At 53.7% G+C, this 16,092-nt stretch overlaps 1 protein-coding gene across 1 annotated transcript in view; it reads right to left on the minus strand.

Annotated features, from left to right (window-relative positions):
• Positions 1-13,599, minus strand: part of CACNA1H (calcium channel, voltage-dependent, T type, alpha 1H subunit) — a 63,796-nt gene extending 50,197 nt beyond the window's left edge. Inside the window, exons 1-4 of the mRNA XM_006897502.1 lie at positions 13,449-13,599; positions 13,120-13,320; positions 12,853-12,928; positions 9,084-9,105 (exon numbers count right to left, since the gene is read on the minus strand). Of these exons, the coding sequence (XP_006897564.1) occupies positions 9,084-9,105; positions 12,853-12,928; positions 13,120-13,320; positions 13,449-13,599 (450 nt within the window). The remainder of the gene's footprint in view (positions 1-9,083; positions 9,106-12,852; positions 12,929-13,119; positions 13,321-13,448) is intronic.
• Between the last annotated feature and the right edge of the window lie 2,493 nt (positions 13,600-16,092).

Consider the following 16,092-nt stretch of genomic DNA (forward strand, 5'->3'; position numbering starts at 1 on the left):
ACCATCCTTGCTACCTAACTGTGTCAACCCCTCACCACCCTCAGGTTATCAGACCCCCAGTAGAGGAACACTCAGGAGCAGGAAGTTCTCCTCATTCAGGGCCCCCTCCACACACCCGCCAGGGCTCAGAGCTGCAGGGCAGCCCTCCACAGAGCCTCATGAGGAGAGGCTCCATCTGCAGCCCCCTAAAAGCCCTCAGGCAGGGGCCCAGCACTGTTGAACACATGGTGGACTGCAGGTGGCAGAGGCTGTGTTTATATCTATGTACACATGGTCACGGTGGCCTCAAGAACACACAGCCTCCAACTGTGCTCGAAGCCAGGCTCAGCAGCTAGCGCATTTCAGAGTAGGGCACACTGAATCCCCCAGGGCTGCAGGTGGTGACCCGAAGGGTGATGAGCAACAGAGACCAAGTGAGTTAGACCCCAGTTTTCAGGGGGCTGTCTCAGGGGTGTCTCAGGGAGTCCAAAGACATCTGGACTGAAGGAAGGGCCCCACTGGTCCTGTGAGCATTCTGGGAAGGTGGCAATTCTCACTGGGAGTATCCCCAGAGACAGGGCTTCCAGGAGAGTCTCAGAACACTGTAAGTGGACTCTGCCATAGGAGACCCTTGTGCAGGTCAGTAGTGGGGCCTAGAGCTGAGTGAGATGCTCCATGAGGGGGGTCACAGACACTCCTGGATCATCCCTAGGACCCTTGCGTCCAAGTGAAATTTGTAGGGTATGGGGACATCTCCTCCAGGAAGTCCTCCCGGGTTGCAGCATCAAATCTCCCCAGCTCTGGCAAGGGGGTAGCTAGCAGGGTTGCCACTCCACATTAAAGAGCACTTGGCATGAGGCTTGGGTAGTTTGGGAATCCAGATCCCACACCCAGTAGGCTCCTGGCAGGCTCAGGGACAGTGAACATACAGCAGGGACTTGAGAATTTGAAGGAACAAATGGAAGAGTTAACGCTGCTGAAGACAGGGCTTCTCCTTGGGTGAGTGGCATAGATGGTCCTCGAGGGTCAGCCACATCCTGCAAACCACACAGAAGAGCCACCACCTCTGCCCCTGCTGGGGGACCCCAACTTCTTATTTGGGGTACAGCTTTCACCTCCAAATACTACCTCCCTAGCCACACCTTGCCGGTCCTTCCGTGAGCTTTCCCTTCACTGCTTGGACAGAGGGGCAGAGAAGCATGGGGATGCAGAACCCACCTGAGGGTCCGATCTCAAGGCACTGGAACCCAGAACATTCCAGCCACCACCTAAAAGGAGTGTTGCCAGGAGTAGCTGAGTGGCGCAAAGCTACTAGCCAGCTCGGCTGCTAGGAAAAGGTTTGGAGGTTCAAGGTAACCGCCTGGCCACCTGCTCCTGAGGACAGTGACCAATAAGCCCACAGGTCTAGGACATGTACGGGACCACCAGGAGTCGGGACATGACAGCACCAGGGATCAAAGCAGAACAGGGACCAAAGACCCACCCATCCCACCAAGCAAACACATTAATTAAGGTCACAGCTCCGGCTCCTGGGCTCCCCCTCTGCATGGCCCGCGGAGGGGGATGCCTCTCCCCAGGCACAGCGTAGACTCTCGCCAGCACGGAGGGGAGACTGCATCCTGGGGTCTCAGAGCTTCGGTCACTCTCAACACACTCACATGCTTTATGTAACCAGAGCTCCCTGGGCTCAGGCAGGTAAACCAGGAGCTGGCAGGGGATTAGTGACAGGGGTTGCCACAGCAACCTGGCTGTGTGGCAGCATCTAGTCGGTGGTGGGGAGCATGGCTCCGGCCTCTGGCCCGCTCAGAAAGATGGAAGGAAACCCCAGAGACCCATTACTGCCGTGTTCCCATAGCAACCGCACCAAGCTCATTAATAATTTTTCCTCTCTTTCTCTCCTTCCAAGTGTGGGCGTAGAAATTCTCCAGGGGATGGAGAGAGGGAGGGCGGGCGGGGCAGAGAGATGCTGGGAAATCACAAACAGGCCCCGCCCTCCCACCGGCTGCCCTGTCCAGCCCCCACCTGCCCCCTTCCACCTGTGGGTCAGACCACAACTAATGCACTTCAGCAGGTCCTTTAAACTCCAGGAGAAGCCACTAAGCCTCCACTTTCAATGAGGGAGCCCCACCTGAGAGCTCATATGCCACTGGGGCCCTGGGCCCTGGGTCTTTGCCGGTCACCATTCAATAGGACAGAGCTCTGGCAGCCTAGTGATAAGGAGCTTCACTGCCAACCCAAAGGCACATGGTTCAGATCCACCAGTGGCTCCATGGGAGAAAGATGGGCCATCTCGATCCATGCGATTTGGTCAGCTATGGGTCATTTCCAGCTCACCGGAGCTTTCTGAGAGCTTTCTGGGGGAGGGGCTGTGTCCTGTACACACAGGTGGCACCCCGAGCCACTGCCTCCTTCTCAGGACCATCACCAAGGCTACAGCGGAATCAGCATCCCTAGAACCCCGAGTCAGGTGGTACGGGTTAAGGGATGAGCACCTCCAAAGAAAAGACAGTTACCAGCTAGCTAGCTGACCCGCTCCTGCTGTGCGCTCTGGAGAAGGGAAACGCATACAGACACCTTTTCTCCAAAACTTTAACTTAGGTCAAAGGTCGACCCATGGGGATGAATAAACAGCATGGTCTGTCCACACAACAGGATGCTGGTATCAGATGCCATCAACTCAGCTCAGACTCCTATCTCCCCACCCCCACCCCGGCACAACAGATGGAAACCCCGCCTGGTCCCGCAATATCCTCACAATCTCCACCGTGCCTGAGACTGTTGCAGTCACAGCGCCAGTAGGGAAGGGCCCAGGCGTAGAGAAGTCCTTGTGACACACTGACTACAGCGTGGCTGACCCTCGAATATATGCTGCGGAGTCCCAGATGTTAGACCCAAACAGAGGCCCACATACTTGGAGATCCCCTTCATAGTAATATAAAAGGAAAAAACCAAACCCACTGCTGTTGGGTTCAGTGACCCTGCACAACTGCCTCACCGGCTTCCAAGGCTGGAGGTCTTGATGGGAGCACACAGCCTCAGCATTCTCCCAAAAAGCAGCTGATGTAGAGTCAAACCATTGACCTTCTGGTTGGCAAACATGCACTTTAACCACTGTGTCACCAGGGCAAACCCCAACCTGCTTGCTATCAAATCAATTATGACTCATGGCACGTCTGTAGGACCCTAGGGCAGCAGAAATGCCTCGCAGGTTGGAAGCAGCAGCATCTTTCTTCCTGGAGTAGCTAGTGGATTCGAACCACTAGCCTTTCACTTAGCAGCCAAGTGTTTCCGACACCAGAGTGCTTTAATTAAGTGACTATTGAGTCAATGTCCACTCATAGCAACCCTGTATGAGAGCAGAATGGCTCCATAAATCTTTTCTAAGGAAGGCTAGCGATCTTTGGAGAAGCGAACTGCTTCATCTTTCTCCCAAGGAGCAAGCTGGTGGGTTAACCAGTGCACCACCAGGGCTCCTATGAAGTGGCCAGGAGAGATGAATCCGCAGACGTAGAAAACAGACTAGCAAGAGCCGGAGCAGTAAACAGTGAAAAAAGTTTGTCAAGAATTTCCTTTCACTTACCTCCACAAGCAAATGTCCATGAAAGCAGCAGCTGAGGCATCAAATGATGTATTTTTTTCCACATGCAAAGCTGCTGCTGAAGAGCTCTTCTTAATGAGCAAAGATGTCACTTTGAAGACTAAGGTGTGCCTTTTCAATTGCTTCTTTCCCATGAATGTGAAAGTTAGACAATGAGTAAGGAAAACTAAAGAAGAATGATGCCTTTGACTCATGGTGTTGGTGAAGGATGTGGACTACCAAAAGGACAAACCAATCTATCCTATAAGAAGTGCAGCCAAGGGCTCCCCTGGGACTGAGACTGAGACTGTGTCTCGAGTACTTTGGATGTGCTGTCAGGAGGGGCCAGTCCCTGGCAGGTGGGGGCATCATGCTTGGCCGAGGGAGGATGACACAGTGACGGCAAAGATGGTGCAAGACCGGGCAGGGTTTGACTCTGTTGTATACAGAGTTCCTTTGAACCCACTGGAGGGCACCTAACGACAGAGGCTAGGAATGGTGAACGAGTAAGTAACCCAGTAGGGGGTTTCTTAGTGGGGTGTTGTAGTTAAATAAGTGCTGTCAAGATGCTGGCGGCTCACAGAGACCCTGTAGGACAGAGCTGTGTTTCCAAGGCTGGAATCTTTACGGAAGCAGAGTGTCTTCATCTTTCTCCTGAGGAGCAGCTTGTGTGTTTGAACCGGCCAACTTCTCTGTATTGTCCCAGTGCTTGCCTGCTGCACCAACTAGCTGCTATGACACAATGAGAACATTCTTAAATCGGCCCTGATGATGTGTGTGACTCCTGAGAATATGGAGACCTGCTGACTCTTCCTCCCTACTCGGTGGGCTGTGTGGGCCCTCCCACCTCTGGATCCCACTGACCCTCAGACAATTACCTGGCCTCATCTTCCCAGTTGCACAGCTCAAGGCTAAGATGGCCCCCATTGCAGGGCTGGGGCAAGGATGGGCTCGGTTTGGTGAGCCTCAAATGTGCAGGTGTCACTGGGAGTCTGTCTAGGGCACTGTGGGGACTCTGGGTCTTGACTCTTGTTCCCTCAGAGCTGCTCCTTGGAGCTGTGAGGTCACTCCTGCCACCTCGTGGGACAAGAGGTGCCAGGACAAAGTACTCCAGGCCTCCTGCACTGTGGTAAACCCTCATCCCTGTCATATATGAATGAGTAGCAGGAAATATCACCACCTCTCAGACATGGAAATCGGTAATCTGCTGAACTAGCAAACAGGAGGAGGTCACAGCTAGGTGTTCGCTGGTCCTCTGCCAAGATGGGGAAGGGGGACTAATGGTGACAAAGACAGAGCCAGTCTGTTACCTGGGCAAGAGCTGCTCCATCCACACAGGTTAACATCCTGCCCAGGTTTAGCCACAACATGGAAGGACTGTCCCTGGTGCCTACTGATGGGATCGTTCACAGTCCATGAGCTCTGGGGAGAAGCAGCAGCATGTGGGAAAGTAGGTTGAGGAAGGTCAGTGACACAGCCATCCTGGGGAGATGTGACGGGCACGAGTCTGGGGACGCCCAAAATGGAGGCACAGGAGAGGGAAGTTTCAGGAGCACAGGATCAGGGACAGTTAAGCCCTCCAGACCCTTCTGGGCTCTGAATCTCCAAGGTTGGGGCATCCTTTTCTTTCGATTCCTAGAATCTCCATAGCCAAGACATCACCTTTCTTTCCAGCTCCCTGAACCCCTAATGTCAGGACACTTTCACTCTTTATAATTACTTAGACACCTCATCTCATGCCAATCCCCTTCCTTTCCAACTCCCTGGAAGCCTAGGGCCTGAACATCACCTCTCCTTCAACTCTCCAAAACCTCAGATCAGTATCTTATGGCTATCTGAGCCCCCAAGGCTGAGGTACCCCCTTTCCTTCCATTATTCTCAATCCCAAGGTCAAGACACATTCTCAAGGCCAGGTGCCCAGCCCTGCCTGCTCTCTTGGCACAAATGCCCAGAAGCCCACTGAGACGTCCTGGAGGGACAAGATGCCTTTTTGCCCAAGTGAAAACTGAGGTAACTGGGCCTTCCATCACTGAGCCTGACTTTCAGCACAGGTGACAGAGCTGTGTCTTCAACACACCAGGAGAACCTGCCCGTGTCTAAGATACACACACTGCCAGGAGACTGCTGCACCCCTTCCTTCTAGAAGGCTCCCTCCACTCCACCTGCCTTACTGATTGGGTGAGGTGTGCTGAGAGAAACACTAGAGTTCCAGGGAGGCAACTTCCCTGTGAGCAGGCCTCCAAACAAAGAAAGCAGGAGGCTGTCTCAACCTCCCAGCCCTTTCGAGACACCCACTCTCCTGCTGCTCTTAGACAAAGCATAAACTTCTCTTGTGGTGTACCCCACCCTGATCCTCCAAAACGTCCCAGATGCCCTGACTTCTCACTCATCCTCTTTTGTCCCTTTTTTGCCTCAAGTCCCCAAAACACTCAGAATTTCCCTCTGCACCCCAGGTCCTCACATCCACCGCCACCATTCAGTCAATGCAGACTCTCAGAGAACCACTACCGGGTTTCCAGGCTGTTAGCTTTCCAGGAGAAAACTGCCCACCTTTCTCCCGGAGTGCCTGGTAGGGTCAAACAGCTGACTCCTGGTTAGCAGCCCATACACGATACAGCACACCACCAGGGCTGTAAATTCAACTGCTCCCGGCTTCCTGGTTACATTGCAAAGTTCTGGAATGCTGCTTGGCTCACCCAAGGCCCAAGTGAGTCAGGCAAGTAAACAAGCAGAGGGATGGTGACCCCTGTCAAAAATGCAAATGCCCTGAGCACCCCTCATATGGCATGCCTTCATGGGGAGTCCCTTCTGGACACCTCCACTAGCCCCAGCCATAAGTGCCCCTCCACATCAGGTCTGAATCTCACAGGGGATGGAGGGCTAGGAGGGGCAGCTCTGATAACAGACATGAAGGATGGGGCAAGGGTTAGGGTGCACTGACACAGGGCCAAAGGCGGGATGCAGGGTGCACAAAGGTGGGCCGGAGTCAGGTGCAGAGATGTGGAATAAGGGAGGCAAGAGGCAGGATGTAAAAAGACTTCAGAACTGGGGGCGAGAGTTAGGGTGCACAGAAATAATGTGTGAGGAGCACTTGGTTCTAGTTCATTTGCTGCTATTCTACCCCTCAAACTTCCACAGAGATTGAAGGGTATGGAGCAGGAGACCTGGAGCTGTGGGGGTGAGCCCAGTTAAAACTGAGCTACGTAATATTGGCAGCAGAATGACATGAACACTTTACTAATTACTTAGTATTAGATTCCTGTCGTCAGATGCCATCAATCCAGGTGGCCCCAAGGACAATGGAGGAAATGCTCCCCAGTCCTGTGCCTCACCCTCTCCTGTGAACTGCTGCAGCCACTGTGTCGATTCATCTCATTGCGGGTCGGCCTCATCTTTGGTGATCCTCTGTTTTTCTAAGCACGCTGCCCTCCACGGACTAGTGTCCACTCATGTCTCAGTCTGCCCTACCACACTGGCTCACGTACTGCTGTAATGCCGGAAGCAGGGTCATTACAGTGGACAGGTTTCAGACTGGTCATCCAATTCTGAAATAATGGGCCCTTGGAAACACTAAGAAGCCCTAGTGTGTAGAGCGGAACACACGGGGCTGCTAACAAGAAAAGTTGATGCTCTGAAACCACCAGCCACTCTTAGGGAGAAAGATGGGGTCTCTCCTCCTGTGAAGATTTACAGCCTCAGAAACCTAGCAGAGGGTCATCATGACATAGAACTACCTGAAGGCAGGGCTTGGTTTTAGATTTTTGAAAATAGGTAGAGACATGCTAAAATCCTATTGTGGGACAAAGGGCATATTGTTCAAAATGCCCAGGCCATTGTCTGATTTTCACTATATGGTTGAACAGGAATATGACCAAAAAAAGGATGTGTATTCTCTTCCAGTTGGGCAAATCCCTCCCATGTGATTACCGCCTCTGAAAACCCACTGGAGGTTCAGCTATGTGTCGGTTCTGACTCAACAGTACACAACAACAGTCTATCCATGAGAGGACCAGCCAGCTTTGCCATTCAGTCAGGTTTAAACTGACCAAGTTCTGTAGCAGAAACCGGTACTCCCACTACCAGCAAGGAAGGAGCAGAGAATGCTGTGCTCGTAAGGTGAGGCCAGAGATCCCTGCACCATTCAGTCAGTCTAGGCCCAACACAAGGGCAGAAGATGAGACTGTTGCCTCAGGGAGCCAGAGCCAGGGGCCTTGCCCAAGCTTGTTGGATGACTCGAGGAAGGAGAAACCATAATTGGCAGGACAAAGTAAGAGAGGTCTGACTGATGTGCCAAATGTGGTAACGGTTACCCATGGTGGACAGTGTTTGCTGGAGCTTCCCGACTAAAACAAGCCTGGAAGCAGGAGTGGCATCCACTTCTGGAATGGCTTGCCTCCGGAAACTCTAAGTACAAACAGTGCTCAGGACTTTTGTTCATAGGGTCGCTATGACTTGTCTACGACTCGATGGCACCTAACAACAACAAGAGAAGTCTGTAACACTGACCTAAGCCTCAAAGTTAAAGGCCTGACTGAGGACTTGCACCTTGTTGCCAACCTGAATTATAACCTGTTAACTTCCCTAATAAACCCCATAATCACCATAAATATAATTCCATGAGGTCCATGTGACCACTGCAAACGGATTCTGCACCCAGCAGAGCAGTAGGATTGATGCTGGAATTGGTAGAAGTTGGTGCGGGAACGTGGGAATGTGCCTGATCTCATGGGAACTGATTTTGTCGTGGATGTTGCTGATGGGGACTGCTCCCCTTTGCAGTTAGTTTGGGGAGGTCTGATGCGCTGTCCCCTCACCATCTACATTTTTTTCAAACCTACCCACTGTTTACTCAGAGCTCAAACTAACTTAGCTGGCTTCCAGTGGCACCTGGAGACCCTGGTCCTCAGAAATATCCTGACTGTATGGCCACTTCTCTGTGCTGACCTCACCATAATGCTGCACCACTCTCAGCTCACCTCTGGCACAGACCTGGGCATTGGTCTTGTGGTCACAGGCCTGCTGACTAGTATGAAGACCCAAACCAATTCAGGACCAGATGCTCAGGTCTAAGGGATCCCCAGCACCTCCATCCCATTGCTGCTGGGACAAGGTGAACTCTGGGCAGGAGCCCTCTGTGTACTGTGCTCTGGGGTGGGGGTGGGGGAATATAAGGCTGGCCAGGATCCCAGCAACCTGGCTGCGGTCTCAGACTGGGGAGCTGAAGGTGGCTGTCATTGTCTGGGGCAGGCAGGATGCTTGGTTCAAAGACAGAGGTGGGTCACAGGGGCCTCAGAGGGCTCACCAAGCTCCAGTTCCAGGGAACTTGGGCACTCCAGGAAGAATAATGGTTGTCCATAACACCCATGCACCCCCTTCCTTGGAGAACAGGGGACCAGGCAGCCATCTCCCATGCACCCCTTCAACATCCCTCAGCACCAGCCTCCGCACCCAGTAAGAGACTCCACGCCCAGCAAACTACACCCAAGGCTCACAGTGGGTAGCAGAGCCGTGGCTAGGACCACCTCACCTGGATGGAGAGAAGCAGGGTTCTGCAGACACAGGCGCAACCAGGTCAAACTAGAGGGTCCGTGCAGTCTGATCCCAGGACAGCACAGTCACAAAACACTAAGAAGCAGATCAGAGAGACTGGGCAACAACTGAGGAACACAGTGCACAGTGGGTTCGCATGACCCTTGAGAGTGCAGAGCAGGTAAGAGGGCCCGGTCCAGTGTGCCCCGCCCCCGACCCAGTTTCAAGGCACACAGGGACACCACAGGAATGGAATACTTCAGAGGGTTGGACTCAGGTCCTGCCCCTGGCCATGGCTGCCCCTCTGCCCAAGAACATCTTGTCACCACCCCTCCCCTGCAGCCTTAGCCCCAACAAACTTGGTCACTCTTCTTAAGTGTTTCCACACAGCCAAGCCCTGACCACGGGCTCCAGGAACCCAGAAGTCCTGAAGTCACCTCATGACCTTGTGGTGTCTCTCACGATGGCCTGGGGCACAGGGAACCTGAGAGGGCCTGTCCGTGTGTTCATCCTCAGTACCGGAGAAGCAGACAGAACTGCTGGTGGGCAACTCGGACCTCACTATGCTCGTGTCCTCTGACCCAGAGCCGGTGCCACTTCCGGTCCAGACACCCCCAAAGCCTGACTCCGCACCCCTCACACACCACACAATGCCCAGTTCCTGAATCAAGTAGCTAGCAGGGGAAGGGGCAACCGAGGGAGCCCATGGAAGTGCAGAAAAGTGTACACATGTACTCAGCCACATTGACACACGTACACATGTACGCACCCACACATACACACATGGACGGATGGCCTTGTACATGCTGCAAAGACACACATGAAATCACACCCACAAATATGTCCATGCACACCCACATGCAACCATGTGCACACACGAGCCCAAACACATGTATATGGAAAAACACACATCTCCACACACATACAGATGCATGCACACATGAACCTGAACATGCACAGGTTCACACACATACATGTACCATCATGAACCTGAACATGCACAGGTTCACACACATACATGTACCGTCATGAACCTGAACATGCACAGGTTCACACACATACACGTACCGTCGTATGTGCCCACATGTGCGCGCGCGCACACATATTCAGAGCACAGAGCATTCTTGGAAAGTCTCAGAGTAGAACAAGGGCGCGCAGAGGGCAGGGATGGGGGCACTCATTGTTCCACCTGGTCCTCCACCCTGACCCTGTGTGAACCAGCAGGTGGGGCCTCTGACCAGGCACTGGGACGGATGCCCAGTGCAGCCTCTGACAAGACGCCTCCTTCTGACAGGGAGCTGAAAATTACCAATTTCACGGTGGCTGCCTCTCCTGTTGTGGCTGGGGCCTTGCTGGGCTCAGCGTGCCTCAGGCTCTATCCCAGGAGGAAGTGGGTCCCCACCTCCCTCTGAGGGTGCCACCAAGGAGGCAGAAGACTGAAATTGCATGTGTGAGGGAGAGATCACAAGAGAAGCAACAGCTGGGGCTTGACAATATATGTGGGGAGGTCCATGGGTAGTGTGTGCGGCGACGGACATACACAGGGATTATAGTGGGACCACACACTCCTCCAATCCCATCCCTAGACAGACACACACAGCCAGCAGACAGCTTGTTCTGAGCACCTCCATAAGTGTCACCACGCTTGCTGTCCTATGCCCCATAAATACCCTATCCCTTGTAAATATCAGAGCCCCTGGCATCTCATCCTTCACAAATACTGCTGCCCGCATCTAATTCCCTGTACACAGTACCATCCTCATTGTCCCATTCCCTATAAACATCAACATCCCTGTCACCCCATCGTCCATAAAGACCCTAGCCCCTATGAACATTCTATCTCTCACTAATACTCTGTCCTCTACAACCATCTCTGCCTCTGCTACCTGGTCCCCCACGAACACCACTGTCCCGGTAATCCTGTTGTTGGTAGATCCTGTTGAGTTGACTCTCACTCATAGCAATTCTATGAACAACAGATCAAAGCCTGGCCCTTCCCTATGCCATCTGCACCACCTCCGCCATCCATTGTCACAGTCACCGTGCCAATCCACTGGTTGAGGCTCTTCCTTTTTTTAATGGTGAGAAAAATTTGTATTTAGAATTAGCCATCTCAGTTTAGATGATCCCAATTTTGTTGACAACATCCAAAGCATCATAGTCAGGAGCAAGTCGAACATAGGTGTCACCTTCTCTCCATCAGGCCTAATCAAAGTGTTGACCTTGGCCACATCGATGTCCTAGACCCTCTTTACAGCTTGTTTAATCTGGTGCTTGTTGGCCTTGACATCCACAATGAACACAAGTGTGTTGTTATCTTCTGTCTTCTTCATGGCTGACTCAGTGGTCAGAGAAAATTTGATGATGGCATAGTGGTCAACCTGGGGGCATTCTTCCGGAGGTATTTGGGCTGCCTCCGGAGTCTCAGCGTCTTAGGCCACTGGAAGGTGGGTGATGTGCAGATCTTCCTTTTTTTTCTTTTGGCTGTGGATGCCCTTCAGGACTGCCTTCTTGGCCTTTAATGCCTTTGCTTTGGCTTCTGTTTTGGGAGGGGCAGGGGCTTCCTTCGCTTCTGGCACCCTCTTTGTAGAAAGGTGGTCTTCCTCTTTTTTGTTGACCCTCTGTTTTTCCGAGTGTCATGTCTTCATCCAAATACTGATGCCTCCTAACCACATGCCCAAAGTATGGAAGATGAATTTTTACCATCCTTGTCTCTAAGGAGCACCCTGGTTGCATCTCCCCCAAGATAGATGTGTTTGCCACCCTATACCCCATTAAGTATCTTATCCCCCACAAACACTGCCCCCTTTAGCTCCATCTTTTATAAATGCCACCACCTCTTTCTCCCTGTCCCCCATAAACATCACTATTCTTATAATGCCACTGCTGCTCCATCCCCTATGGCACTTTCCATGGTGACCTCCAACAGCTCCTGGCAACAGCCGAGTCCCTGCCCGAGTACCCCAATAGCCTTAATGATGCTCTAGGGTTGGGCAAGCCCCATCTCTATGAACCCCCCAAGTTTCTCTTCTCCTCTGATGGTCTCAGCAAGGTCACAGAGGACCCTGGCCACAGCCAATAAGGTGGGAGAGCCAGCATGTAGACACTTAGGGCTTGGAAGGCCGGGGGGGGGGTGCACCCTGAAGCTGGTGAGCCCAGACCTGACTTGGTCTTCAGCCAGTGGGGAACAGAAAGAGGACCACCTACCACCAGGAACTCCAGAGGGGACAGGGAGAAAGGAAGATTGTGGAGCGAGAAGCGATGGAGAGGTGGGGACAAGGGTGGCAAGAGGGGTCACCTGGAGCCCAGGGGAGAAAGGGAGTGCTGACAAGACCGTCCGCAATAGGAAAGGGCTCTAGTGCACCGTTCCTATCACATAGGACTGCTAGCTGTTCAAAAACACTAGCTGCTCCAGGAAGAAAGATGTGCCATCTTCTTCCATAAACATTTAAAGTCTTGGAAACCCACTGGAGAATCACCATGAGACAGACAGGATGCGGGGGTAGTGGGCTTGGTTTGGGCTACAGCCCCCTTTGGAAGGGCCACTCCAGGACACAGAAAACCACAGCCACAGGGCCAGCAGGCCACGTGCACAGCCAAGCCTAGCCCATGATTCAAATCCCATGACACCCTGGGGCAGTCAGGGGGGATCTAACTTATTGTCAGGGCAACCCCAAAATTGTAGGCGCACAAGGATCACAGACATGTGGGGATTAGAGGGACCCTCTCTCTTTTGCCAAGAGTGCCCAGATCTAGAGCAAACTGACAGGGCCTCGGGGACCTCCTGCATGCAGGACACGGGAGGTAGGCCCTGGCCTGATGTCGTGGACACACTGGGACTCCCTGTTGTCAAGAGCAGAGCTGAGAGGCCTCCCCAGCCTGCACACTCATTCAGCACACACAGCAGCTGTCACCAATGTGTCAAACGCCAGGCCCAGCAGCCGTGTCCCAGCTCCCACCTCGAAGTCACGGCAGCTGTGACGTGATGCCGCCTGGCGGGGACCTCCAGCCCCCCCCCCCCGCCCGACACGTACCTATCCCCACGCTGCCGCTCCCGCACAGCCACACTCTCAGCGACACCCGCAGCTCCACTGTCCCATCTGTCATCCTCAGTGCGGAGCCTGATGCCAGCTTCCTCGCTTGCTCACTCTCTCGGATGAACAGGAGCTCCTCTCTGGCACCCCTTCCTGGCTGAGGACTCGACCCTGGACTATGGCAGCCCCACATGGGGTTCCCTGGGGGACAAGAGGACCAGTTTGATGGTGGCGGGACTTAGTTGCTCTGAATTCTGCCCAGATTAACTCCAGAGGGCAGGACAGATGTGGTGTCTTTGTGCTGCTTGTATTAAACTTGGACAAGAGACAGGCCAACTCCGAGGCCGCAGCCGCCGACATCCGCATAAACAGAGGGCTCGTCACCGACTGTGAGCCTCGGCTGGTGTGGTCTGTGAGCGTCTCGGGCTGCTTGTGTTTGTCCCTGAGATGTTTGACAAGCTCACATTCCTTCCACCCCATCGGACCTGGAACTCGGCGTCTCGCCAGCAGCTTTGGGGAGCCGCCTACCCACTAGGCCAGGACACTCGGGGGCACCCCGGACCACCTGTGTGTGTTCCCTGAACGCCAGGGGGTGTCCCATGGCCATGTGGGGTGTAGGGAGGCTGCCCCACCCCAGACCGTATCGAGACCCACCCCGGCCTTCCTTCTTCCCCTAGTCAAGTGGCTTCCCTCCACATCGAACACCAGCAAGGCTCCTTTTTCCTGGAATAACCTACAGCCTCCCTGGTGGGATACACCCCCCTCAGAGCCCTTACTGCAGTTCTATCACCCTCCCAAGGGTGCCTGAGTCCCCATCTCACCTCTCCAAGCCCTTCCTGAGGCCCACCCCGCTCCTCTCCAGCTTCTCTACAAGATTCCATCTACTGAACTCCAGGCACACAGACCTGTCCACTCTGCTCCAGCCACACGGACATGTCTCACCACCTCAGGGAATTTACATCTGCTGTGCCTAGGACCCCCCACTCTGTTGTTACCCTGATTCCAGCTCCCTCCAGACTCCCAAATCACCCTCTAAGATGCTCCAGGCCACCAGAAGCCCCAGGGCCAGGCTCACAGGGTGGTCAGTCACTAGTTAGTGGGCCAGCAGAGAAGCTACACAGTTCAGGGAACATCATTGAATGAACTGGTCACATACTCAGTGGGCCAGTTCCTCTACCAGCCTGTCCCCCACTGCAGTGTCCTTCAGGGCCAGGGCAACACCCGTCACTGCCTTTCAAAGAAAACACCTCACCTCTGAATTGAACCATGGAATAATCCCATTAAGAGCCTTCCCCACAGACCCCTTGGGAGAGCTGAGCCTCGCCTACCTCTGCATATACCCTAGTCTGAGTTAGGCTCCCGCTGTTAGATCTTCCATCTACTGAGTCCCCCTAATCTGGACACTACCCTTAAGCTGTGTGTCTAACTCTATCAGCATCATCTGTGTCACCATACAGGTGGGGGTGTTACAGCCTGGGTGGTGGGAGTGTGCCCACCCCACCCAGGCTCTGCAAGAGCACCCCATGAACAAGCAGGGCCAAGGAGCACAAGGTGCTCAGCACAGCTTTGGGACAATCAGGCATATCTTATAACCGCTCGCTTTTTCCTATCAAGGGAACAGGTGACCAACTCCAGGGAGCTCAGCTAACTGCTGCAGCAAGGTCCCCCCAAGTGCAAGGGCCTTCATCCAGGCTAGCCCTGCCACTTTGGCCTGGCCTTCCTGTCCACCGTGCCTGGGTAGACAAACCTGTGGTGCAGAGACCAGAGATGCTGTGTCCTCTCAGGCCCACCAAGCAGTGCTGGTGTCTACAGGAGGGGCTTTGGGAACTCATCTTTGATACACTTTGTTGTGGGGATCCCAGGACACGAGTTCAGGTTCGTACAAGCGCACCCCCCAGCTCCAGCCTCATTTGGATAAGGCCTGCAAGGCATCTGATGGCTGGCTCTGTGAGGACACTGGACGAAGAAAGGGTGACCATTCGGCCTTCAGCAGACATCAGCACTGTCTTGGTAGCTACCCTGTGGGTCAGGTTTGCAAAAGTGAGAAGGGAAACCAGAAAGGCTCAGGCAGGCTGACTGAGGCCTCGAAAACCAGGAAGGGAGAAGAGTTCTCCTTAGTGTTATGTCCAAGGCATCCCATCTCCTGGATGATGGAGAGTGAGTGGGGTGAGAGAACCAATTTTAACAGGAGTTCATTCACAAATCAGACACTTGTCTCTTTGAAGTGCCCTACTCAGGCAGGGCCATGCCACATGCGCTAGGGTCAGGCCACATTCTCCTCCACATCCTCGGGCAGCTAGATGGACTCAACAGAATGAGAAGACAAGAGGGGACACTGACCCGTACTGTTAGGTACCTCTTCAAACTTTTCCATGCCCTCTCCAGCCACCTTCTAACCCCTCAAACTCCCAACCTGGCCTATAGTTTGCCTTCCTCATGGTCTAGGACCACGAGGTCCCTTCCCGCCATTGCCCGCCCACCTGCAGCCGGCAGTGCATCTAGCTGAGGCCTCTCTGGCCTAGAAGCTGGACGCAGCAGCAGTGATGCTGACGAGCCCAGAGTCAGCCCCGGGGGAGCCCGGGCAGAACCGAGCCCGGCTGAGCGGGCGACAACACAGAGATGCCACCCACCTCCCTCTATAAATAAACCTGTGTAGGAGACAGCACTCACCCAGAGCTCTCTCGCACAATTATACTTTTCAGAAGCAAAGCAGATCAATAGAGGAGGCGGCCCTTGGAGGCGCCTCTTCTAGGGGAGTAGAAAACTTAGGGAGGCATAGAAATACATATGCTGGTGTGTGATGGGGTTCAAGGACACAAGCTTCCTCAAAGAATCCCTCTTCCTGCACGCCAATGGTAAACCAGACCCCAGCTGGCAGCTGGCAGCTGACATCACTTGGGTTCAGCCGGTTCAAGGGAGTCTCGAGACCCAGCCAGACCAAGCGTGGGTCCTCAGAACAGACCCCACACTCTT

The sequence above is a fragment of the Elephantulus edwardii genome, unplaced genomic scaffold (assembly GCF_000299155.1).
Source record: "Elephantulus edwardii isolate Elephantulus edwardi_28Jun2011 unplaced genomic scaffold, EleEdw1.0 scaffold00209, whole genome shotgun sequence".
Taxonomy (NCBI): Eukaryota; Metazoa; Chordata; class Mammalia; order Macroscelidea; family Macroscelididae; genus Elephantulus; species Elephantulus edwardii.